Source organism: Triturus cristatus, chromosome 7, assembly GCF_964204655.1.
Source record: "Triturus cristatus chromosome 7, aTriCri1.1, whole genome shotgun sequence".
Lineage (NCBI taxonomy): Eukaryota > Metazoa > Chordata > Amphibia > Caudata > Salamandridae > Triturus > Triturus cristatus.
This window is the reverse complement of record NC_140590.1, coordinates 551,739,282-551,750,388: the sequence shown is the minus strand read 5'-3', so window position 1 is coordinate 551,750,388 and position 11,107 is coordinate 551,739,282. Positions and strand designations below refer to the sequence as shown.

The 11,107-nt window shown below is 50.4% G+C and overlaps 1 protein-coding gene across 1 annotated transcript in view; it reads left to right on the top strand.

The window, feature by feature from the left end:
- The first annotated feature begins 2,180 nt into the window (after positions 1 to 2,180).
- Positions 2,181 to 11,107, top strand: part of LOC146810086 (melanin-concentrating hormone receptor 1-like) — a 67,317-nt gene continuing 58,390 nt past the window's right edge. Inside the window, exon 1 of the mRNA XM_085614406.1 lies at positions 2,181 to 3,345. Coding sequence (XP_085470532.1) covers positions 3,270 to 3,345 — 76 coding nt within the window. The 5' untranslated portion in view covers positions 2,181 to 3,269. The remainder of the gene's footprint in view (positions 3,346 to 11,107) is intronic.

Genomic DNA, 11,107 nt, shown 5'->3' with positions numbered 1-11,107 from the left:
CCTCTACACCAAGTCCTCCCTTCTCCTAGCTAACAAACTAATAATATCTGGAGGTCAGTGCCAGACTAGAAGCTCCAATATCGCTGTATTAAAGACTAAACACAGCAGGATGGGAAAAAACAAGCATTCTCAGCAGCGGCAGTCCCTCTATAAGGGCGGAGGAGCGCTGCCCCCTCGCCACCAGCCTGAAATAAAATGACATTAAAACGTATTTTAAACCTGTTTGTTATTGTTTTATTTGAATCCCCCTGGACCCGCCCCCGGGACTCTGACGAGTCTTGAGGGCGGGTCCAGGGGATGACATTGCTGGTGGAGGGGGAGTGGTGGGCACTCCCTTGACTGCGCATGAGGGTTTGGGCGGCCGTCTCAGGGAGGCCACACCCTCATGCGCAGTGCAGCTCTCTCCAGCCCCAGCTGCGTTGCTGGGGCTGGAGAGAGCAGGCACAGGGTCCCAGTCTGCCTGGGAGCACAAGTTGCTGGAGCTCAGGCCAATCCCGACGCTGCTTTCATGCAGCGTCAGGATTGGCCGCAGTGTAGTGTGAGAGCCTGTCCCAGAGGAAGAGCGGAAGAGAATGATGAGCCAGGCGGCAGCGGGGTTATTCAGGTAAGTTATTTTTATTTATTTGTTTTAATGTTTTGCCCCCCCCCACCCACACCCTCCCTCCCCACCTCCCTCTTGCAGCCTGCCTCACCACTTTGTCAGGAGACGGGCTGCTACTGATTCTCAGCCTATGCTTCTGCGATCTGGAATACCATCTCCACTGACATCGGGGAAAACAGCAACCCTGCTACAGTTTAGAAGAAACTGAAAACTTACCCCTTGAAGCAGCAAGAGTTCCTTCTCCCACCTCCTCCATCTCCTGACCCCTAGGTATCCTTACTGGGGCTTGTCCCCTTCACAGCGCTCCATTGCTAGCTAGCTAGGTTTGTGTTTTAGAAATGCCAAACCATCAATGCACAGGCTGCTGACTGCACAGAAGCAGGGGTGGAATTATTCTCATGCACAGTATTTAATCCTAGTGTTATTTCCCCTGGTGTAAGACGTCTTCAAGGAGCAGCTAACCGTGGGCACTGACTTAAAGTACAATATGTAGGTTTTCTTTACCTTTCATGATTAAATCCTTGACAAAGCTGTAGATACTGGTGAGGGCCAGTGGGTCTATGTGATTCTGCGCCAGCAGCATTTACCAGATAAATCTAGATTCACGGCATCTGCGACACACGTTTTCACATACTTAGCAGATTTCCCACAAAAAATGTTTCTGTCTAAAATGGATGATAATAACATTGCTAGAGAATGTGCCGCATAATTTATGTTTTGCCACATAGTTAACATACATAGCCTAGTATGGTCATCCATGCCGCATAATCAGTCACCCTGACAATGGTACCGCTCGGCAGATTGTTTTGAAAGCTGTACATATGATGAACCCCATATTTCACGGGTAACTATGAAATATTGTTCATATTTTATGGTGTTATGTTTGCGTGCATGACCCCAAGTCACAAGGCACTTTACGGCAAAAAACAAACAAAACTAGCAGCCTCCGTTGCTGGGTCACAGGCGGCTGGAAACTGCTCCATGTCTGAACTCTTACTGAAAATAATGCCTATTAATTTTCACAGCAGAACTGCGTAGGGGGTTTACGCGTCTCTTGTGACTTGAGTAGTGCGCAAGCAGTGGCGCCGATGATACACTGTCCAAAGGCGCACGCCACTGCTTTCCCGCATCATCCTTCCCTCCCAGTGTTGACTTTTCCCCCTTTGTGTTTAGATGGAGGCGTCTGGCTCTTCTGCAACCAAAATAAGGCATTTCGTTGCAGTTTTTGCGTCTTCCCTTCGTCTTTACACTCAGCACCCGCCAGCCCATTAACTTGAGGGACCATGGCTAACCAAATTGATGTCATCACTCCCTGGTCTCCATGGCAACCAAGCGTGATGTCAGCAGGAGGAGGGGGCCGGCTGTCAGAATTTCTCAGCTGCTGTCCTAGCGCGCACTGTTGGGACGGCGGCGAGGGCTCTGCAGGAGCCAATCAAGCGTCGCCTCTGGGAGGATGCAGACCACAGGCTGCTGGTCCAAGTTTACACCGCGGGCTGGGTACCACCAGAGATAAAATGCGCAACTTCTGCATCTCTCAGAGACTAGCCCTTTGAGGTCCTGGCAGACCCTGCCACCGATTTAAGGCAAGATCCGCGCATTGCTTCTTGTCCAGAGCAAACCAGTGCCTGGAGGGACGACTGTAGGAGAGCCAACCGCGGGGCTAAGCTCACAAAGGCTGCGGACTCGGGGGTCCCAAACCCCGTATGCGGACACTCTATCGCCTTCTGCCACCCGGGGGCTGGTAAAGTTAACGGGCTCGTGATCTCGACCGTGCAGCGGCAGAAAATGCAGTGCAAGCGCGGGCGGTGGGCGAAGTACCCGATTCACAGCGAGCGCTGAGCAAACCGAACTTTGCGTATGAGGCGCTAAAGCCAAGCTTGTACGAACAAAGAGAACAAGCGAGCCGAGCAACTGAAGTGCAGATGCGAACTTTGGGCGAATGATGGATGGGCTGAGGCGTGTCCTGCCTAACTTGAAGCAAACGGCGAGCCAACAGGGAAATTCAAGAGAACTTTGAGAGATTATGAGTCGAAGTAAACTTTGTGCGCACAATAAATGAGCTAAGGTGAACTTTGAACATGAATGAGTTGAAGTAAAGTGACCACGGAGAGAACAATTACCTGAATGGAACGTTGGTCAAACGTTGGAATAACAAGCTGAAGCGAACAACGAATCCAACAAACATTGACATGAGCCAAAAGACAAGAGGCACTGACATTTGGGTAAAAGGCGAACAAAACGAATACGATAAAGTGCGATAGAATGATGATAAGAAACGCTGGGCAGCGGTGGCGATGCGGCGCTAACCAGACACTACTCCAAATCACAGAACGAATCAACCCCAGCTTCATGTAAAGAGTGAGCCGAACTTTACCTCGAGGAGACAAAGGGAACGTTTGGGCACGTAGGAGGCGAGCTTCATGTATGTTCGCCCTCGTGGGGTCTTTAACTTGTGAATGGCGGCGGAGATCATCCGGGGTAGGGGCAACCGGCATGGCCAACAAGCCCCCTTTTGGTCTGCGCTCCCCCAGCCGTATCCAAGGTGCCACCTCTTAAAGTGTGAATCTGGAAAGTAGAATTGGCGATAGGGGTTGCAAAGAGCCAGGCTACCCTATCAACTCTACCCCACACCCCAGGCGCCCACCCACGTCTCCTGAACCACGAAATCATGGGGTTCCCCGAGAACGTCTCCCAAGATCCTTTCCAGGGGAACACTTCCGTCCTGTACTCCAGGAACGTATCGGGTGAGTGTCGGTGCCGAGTGGTTCTCGGGGGCACGGAGGATGCTTATTTTGAACTGTCCTTTCTTTTCACGACATCGCGGCGCTCCCCGCATATAACGCCCTTCAAACATCAGCGTTTGGAAGCGCATCCAATTAGAAGTGAGATATGTTTTTGTAGCGTGCCCATGTATAGCGTCGACATCGCGTGAAGGCAGGCGCTAGTGTAGCATGAATTGACGGTGGCAGAGGACGCCCCTTGAAAAGCAGAAAGAGCAGCCGTGACTTTTAGGGTACATATAGCCTGTAAAGCCTTTCACCCAGCCCCCTCCAGCACCCCGAGACCTGGACGCGTGGATCCCTGGAGGGCTTCACTCTTTCCCTCACTCACAGCCTGGCCCCCCTACAAGAGGGGACGGAGGGTATTAATAGAAGGAATGGGAGCAGGGGCCATTCAGATTCTGGAGTAGGAACTGGGGGTGTGTTCAGCACCGGGGGAGATGCATCATACAGGGCGCACGGGGAAAGTACGGGGGCGTTAGGCACCTGTGGTGAGAACGGGCCATTCAGCACTGGAGATGGGGTGGAGGGGGCATTCAGGAACATGGGGTAACAATAAAGACAATTCAGCACCTGTGTGGGGACAGGGGCCATTCAGCACCTGGAGTGGGGACAGGGGCGATTCAGCACCTGTAGTGGGGACAGGGGCCATTCAGCACCTGTAGTGGGGACAGGGGCCATTCAGCACCTGTAGTGGGGACAGAGGCGATTCAGCACCTGTAGTGGGGACAGGGAGCATTCAGCACCTGTAGTGGGGACAGGGGCCATTCAGCACCTGTAGTGGGGACAGGGGCCATTCAGCACCTGTAGTGGGGACAGTGGCGATTCAGCACCTGTAGTGGGGACAGGGAGCATTCAGCACCTGTAGTGGTGACAAGTAGCATTCGGGATGTGGGGTGTGGGGCGGGCAGAGGGAGTTCAACACTTGAAATTGATTGAAACAAGGGCATTGAGCACCTGGGGTGGAAGTAGGGGCATGTAACCAGAGTGGCGGGAGGAGGGGGGGGGGGGGGCTTGGCATTCAGCATTTGTATGGGAGGGGCATGTACGCGGGCACTTAACTCAGTCAAAATAACTATTCACTGCCTCTGCTGGGTGGGAGCGGGGGCGGGGTGCTTGACGCAGGAGTAGGAACTATTCAGCTGTGAGTGAAGCGCAGGGGCACACTGCGCTGGGCACATAGGGCGGAAGGGTATTGGAAAAGGGCGATATTTAGCTCCTTAAGAAAGGGGGAGTGGGGGTAGGGCCCAGGGATCGCGGACATCAGGCACCTGGTGAGGGTGACGGGGGCAAGGGGCATTCAGAACCGGGGGCGGGCGGAAGGAGGCCATGACAGCGGGCAGACAGCGCCTCTGCGGGAGAGGGTGTGAAGTTTAGGGGCATGTGCCACTTAGGGACGAGATTACATTCAGCACCCCGAGGACTAGAAGCGTGGGTATTTAGGTCCGGCAGAAAGGGGGGAGGAGAAGGGGTTGCGGGCGTTAAACACACGGAGAGGGGTGACAAGAGTGTCTTGGGAGGGACAATCAGTAGCGGTGCCATTTAACACGCGAAAGACAATCAGTAGATGCATTCCTCAGCTTGGAGGAAGGGGGCGTGGACGGGGTATTCACCATCTGCGTGGGAGATGTGGCCGGGCTCACCACCAGGGGCTGAAGGCGGGGGCCCTCGGGTGCATTCTTCACCTCTGTGGAATGGGGGGTGGGAGGGAAGGGCCGTAGCAGGGGGCATTCAGCAACACGCTGCATTTAGATGCGGGGGGGGGGGGGGCAACGAGTGGGGGTGTAGCAGGGGGCATTTAGCACCTAGATTGGGAGGGCACAGGAGCACCTGGGGGCATACGAAGGGGACCCGTCGAGCACCGCGTCAGAGCAGAACAAGGACGCACCAATGGAACAAGCCTGAGACCGAAGCTCATTGGGTAGAAAACACATCTCGGACCTTATTTACTATCAGGACAGCGCACAGAGAAAACATCAGCTCAGATAACAATGCAAATAGGACTCAGTCAAGAACTGTTATGTGTAGATGTCCCCACAGAGTATGCTAGACAAGAAGTTCCTGACCATGCATCCTCCTTGCATCTTTCACCCCCATTTCAGCCTCACCCCCTACTGTGAAAGGCCAACTAGAAATATTGATTCCTCAAGTCCCCCCAAAATTTGGAGCAAGACCCACTCTAGACATCCTTGTCCGAGGCATCACCCCTACCCAAAGCACTCCTGGCAACCGGTAGGTGAGATGGGCTTGCACAACCGGTCAAAAATATGCTCCCCTGGCACAGACTGCTTCTCTCACCACCCCAAGAGCCACAAGAATGGAGCAACCAGGTAAATGGGAAGGAGAGACACAGCAACAGAGCGTCCATTTTCAACCTAGCGTAAACTTTTAACGCTCAAAATGCTTCTTTTTAGGGTCAAATTGAAACAGCCAATTACATGCCTTATTTTTTGGTAGATGTCAAGGTTTCTGAAAGTGTCACTTCCAACTATGATACCACCCTGCTCTTAAATGTGACAAAAACAAATACTATAGCTCGTCCTGTCTGCTTATCTCACTGTGGCCAGCCTGCTGATGTTGTCCGTAGAACCTCCATACTGATCCTGGGGACTGCTGCAAGGAGGTGCCTTGCATATCTCCATGTTCTTGGTGTCTTGGTGTTTCTCCCTCCCAAAATTTCCTAGAAAGGCAGTATACTCACCCTATCCAATATGGCGGCCATTCTTAGTTTCCCTATGGTCTTTTCCCAATCAATCATGCTTTCCTTTTCCTCTGATGTAATTTCCTGGGTTTTGTGTATAAAAAGGGATCACAACTGCCTTGTCCTTACGTCGCAACGCTTTGTCAGTCCTGTTAACGCTTCTACACTTCTTGCTGTTTTCCTGGTACTGATTCCTGAGCTGTTATTCTGCTAGTTCTATCCTGCCACTGTTTTTGCATCTGGCTGTATTCCAGCTGGCTTCGCCTGTAGTACCAGCTTCTAGAGTTCTTTTGGCAAGTTATTTTTTCCTCCAATCAGGGGCTTTTTCTGGTAGGTCCTATCCGCTTAGGCGTTTGCTAGTGTCTGTGGCATCATGGCTACCAGAAGGGGTCGCCTGTACCTCTGGAAGACCAAACCGTGAAGACCTGGGCATTCCGCTCTCGTCAAACTCAAGGGTTTATAGCCAGGCCTGGTTCTGCTGAGTTTGACAGGATGTGGCTGTGGGAAGGCGGTAAAAAGAGATCATGTAGCACTAGGCCCCACCATATAAAACTAGCTAGGTGGTATCCTTGATGCTAGCAGGCCCGCTCCTACCAGTGCACCACGCATTCAGAGGGTGCCTTGTGTCATTCAGCATAGAGGAGTAAATCAGGCAGGGCCATGGGCCATTCAGCATCTGCGGTGAAGAGGGGACAAGATGGGATAGAATCAGGAGGTACTAAGCACACAGGGTTAAAAAGCACATGAGCAGGCATCATTCAGTACCTGGGACAGGAGGGGGGCAGGAGCATTCAGCACCAGGGGCTAGACTGCATCGAAACATTCTGGGTGGTACATGACTAGTGGGGTATTCAGCAGCAGGGGCTAGATGGCACAGGGGAAGGGTCATTCCCCATATGGAATGGGAACAGTGGTCTGAATGCATTAAAAAAAAAGCATGGGAAATGTGATCATGTGTACAATGGGGGTAGGGTCAGTGAGGTTGGGGGCGATTTCAAGGCCATAGCTAAAAAGGACAAAATATTCTGTACCCATTTTGTTGGTCTTTCACCTTTAGGTAACTGCATATAAAATGACTCATACCTTAAATGAAAAATAAATGCAAGTTAAACTAATCAGTGAGAGATGCATTATTTTACATTGGGAAACGTGTATTGGTTAATGCGCTTAGTGCAGATGTATGTGTCTTTATCCAGACAATTAATTGAATTCTGGATGGTGCAGTTGCAAATAGTGACTTGTGTGTTTTAAGTGTTACAAGGTCCCAGCCTGTGACAGATAGCATTGTGAATATGTACGTCATTATTTTAAACTTGCATTACACGCAGTATGAGACAGGTTGCCACAAAGTGAAAACAAGGTTTAGGTTTAAGTTTAAAAACAAGTGCTTCCAAAATATAGATCTGAGTAATATGCAGACTCTACTAAGTTTTTATAACTGTCCACTAAAATCACACAATCCATAGCTCATCAAGTCACTTTACAACACCTCTCAAAATGAATACTCTTCAAGTGACTCCATCAATTAAAGCCAAATACAGGCTTTTCAGCTAACTTTTCATTTACAGATTAACCAAATGCGCACATTTACATTTCTTTCAGGCAACACACACCGTGGCAAGAAAGCTTGCTTCTTGTTGAGCTGTCTATCATTAGTATGTATTAGTAACTTTATCAATCCTTTACTTTATGCATTTGCTGCCCTGGAATTCCTCAATCGTGTGAGACTAGATAAGTGCGCCGAACTATTTGAACTAATGAGCCAGAGAAACTAGAGACGTGAGTGTGAGGGAGTCGTCACATATGTGAAAGCGGTCGCGCTGGTAAAATTAAATAATTAAATAAGCGAGGCCGCTAAAGTGAAAGCGGACTGCGTTATCTATTAAATAATTAAATAAGGGTGGCCGCTATAGTTAAAGCGGACTGCGCTGTAATTTGAATTAAAACATTGCTATTAAAATACTAGCGGGGGTGCTGCGATGTCATGGGTGGAATAGGGGTAGAGCATTAAAGAAAATAGTGCCTACCGACTTATAAAACAGACCATGTAACAACACCAGTAAAAGGGCCAGTCGTTATGGGAGGTAACAAATGCAGACAAGGTGGTGCCAAGGAGGGACTTAAAAGCCTGATAATGACTAGTAAGCCAGCGTTTACGAAGGACAATGACACAAGCCAATTAAAAATATAGGCGGAGAGTGGGCGGACTTCAAAGCCACACTCCAATACTGCATGTCTCGCAGAAGCGCATGCGCTGCCCAGGCTCGACCTAAAAAAAGGAGAGGAACAGGAGACATTCAGCACATAGGGACAAGAGAGGATAGAAACAGGAGACATTTAACACATATGGACAAGAGGGGAGAACCAGGGGACAATCAGCATGTGGCAGTAAGAAGGGAGAGGAACAGGAAACATTCGGCACGTAGGGAGAAGAGGGGATCGGAACAGGAGGCTTTAAGCACATGGGGCAATAAGATGATTGGAACATGAGACAGTCAGGATAAAGGAAGAAAACGGAATAGGAGCAGGAGTCACCCAGCACATGCCATCAAGACCAGGCCTGGGCAAAATTTTAATTATGCCAGAGTAATCAGAGTAATTTCAGTAAATAGTTCTCTTTTGCCGCGAAATTACTAAAAATTAGGCAAGTATGCCCAGTTGCATAATTATGAGTAATGTGACATAAAAATCCTTCTGCAGAACCACAGGAACAACAAACTTAGCAAGAGACTGCTGGCTGCTTCTGCTCGTGTTCTGTTGCATATAGCGCAATTTTCTTAGCACAAAATGCATCCATAGGCCCGTTTGAGACACAAGGGTGTATTTCGCACAAAGAAAGCAGTGCTAAATGCTAGGTTACGTTCCTTGTGCGATCTGCGTAATCTCGTGTCATTTTGCCTTATTGTGCTACAGCAAATTATCCTAGTTAGGAACACCCCTAATCAAGAGAAAATAGAAAGAGGAAACATTTAACACATGTCGACATGAAGGGACAGGAATGGGAAGCGTTCACCACATGGAGTCAAGAGAGAGGAACAGGAGCCATTCAGCACATGGGTCAAGACGGGAGAGGAACTGGATCCATTCAGCACATGGGTCAAGAGGGGACAGGAACAGGAGACATTCAGCACATTGGCCAAGACGGGAGAGGAACTGGAGCCATTCAGCACATGGGTCAAGAGGGGACAGGAACCGGAGACATTTAGCACATTGGCCAAGACGGGAGAGGAACTGGAGCCATTCAGCACATGGGTCAAGATGGGAGAGGAACTGGATCCATTCAGCAAATAGGTCAAGAGGGGGCAGGAACAGGAGACATTCAGCACATTGGCCAAGACGGGAGAGGAACTGGAGCCATTCAGCACATGGGTCAAGAGGGGACAGGAACCGGAGACATTTAGCACATGAGGCCAAGGGGAGAGGAACAGGAGATATTCAGCACATGGGGCCAAGAAGGGAGAGGAACAGGAGATATTCAGCACATGGGGCCAAGAAGGGAGAGGAACAGGAGATATTCAGCACATGGGGCCAAGAAGGGAGAGGAACAGGAGACATACAGCACATGGGTCAAGAGGGGACAGGAACAGGAGACATTCAGCACATGGGTCAAGAGGGGACAGGAACAGGAGACATTCAGCACATGGGTCAAGAGGGGATAAGAACAGGAGCCATTCAGCACATGGGCCAAGAGGGGAGAGGAACAGGAGACATTCAGGATATGGGTTAAGAGGGGACAGGAACAGAAGACATTCAGCACATGAGACCAAGAGGGTAGAGAAACAGGATCCATTCAGCACATGGGTCAAGAGGGGATAGGAACAGGAGACATTCAGCACATGGGGCCAGGAGGAAATAAGAACAGGAGACATTCAGCACATGGGGCCAAGAGGGGAGAGGAACAGGAGACATTCAGCACATGGGTCAAGAGGGGAGAGGAACAGGAAACATTCAGCACATGGGTCAAGAGGGGAGAGGAACAGGAAACATTCAGCACATGGGCCAAGAGGGTAGAGGAACAGGAGACATTCAGCACATGGGTCAAGAGGGGATAGGAACAGGAGGCATTCAGGAAATGGGCCAAGAGGGGAGAGGAACAGGAGGCATTCAGGACATGGGGCCAAGAGGGGATAAGAACAGGAGACATTTAGCACATGAGGCCAAGGGGAGAGGAACAGGAGATATTCAGCACATGGGGCCAAGAAGGGAGAGGAACAGGAGATATTCAGCACATGGGGCCAAGAAGGGAGAGGAACAGGAGATATTCAGCACATGGGGCCAAGAAGGGAGAGGAACAGGAGACATACAGCACATGGGTCAAGAGAGGACAGGAACAGGAGACATTCAGCACATGGGTCAAGAGGGGACAGGAACAGGAGACATTCAGCACATGGGTCAAGAGGGGATAAGAACAGGAGCCATTCAGCACATGGGCCAAGAGGGGACAGGAACAGGAGACATTCAGCACATGGGTCAAGAGGGGACAGGAACAGGAGACATTCAGCACATGGGTCAAGAGGGTAGAGAAACAGGATCCATTCAGCACATGGGTCAAGAGGGGATAGGAACAGGAGACATTCAGCACATGGGGCCAGGAGGAAATAAGAACAGGAGACATTCAGCACATGGGGCCAAGAGGGGAGAGGAACAGGAGACATTCAGCACATGGGTCAAGAGGGGAGAGGAACAGGAAACATTCAGCACATGGGTCAAGAGGGGAGAGGAACAGGAAACATTCAGCACATGGGCCAAGAGGGTAGAGGAACAGGAGACATTCAGCACATGGGTCAAGAGGGGATAGGAACAGGAGGCATTCAGGAAATGGGCCAAGAGGGGAGAGGAACAGGAGACATTCAGCACATGGGTCAAGAGGGGAGAGGAACAGGAAACATTCAGCACATGGGTCAAGAGGGGAGAGGAACAGGAAACATTCAGCACATGGGCCAAGAGGGTAGAGGAACAGGAGACATTCAGCACATGGGTCAAGAGGGGATAGGAACAGGAGGCATTCAGGAAATGGGCCAAGAG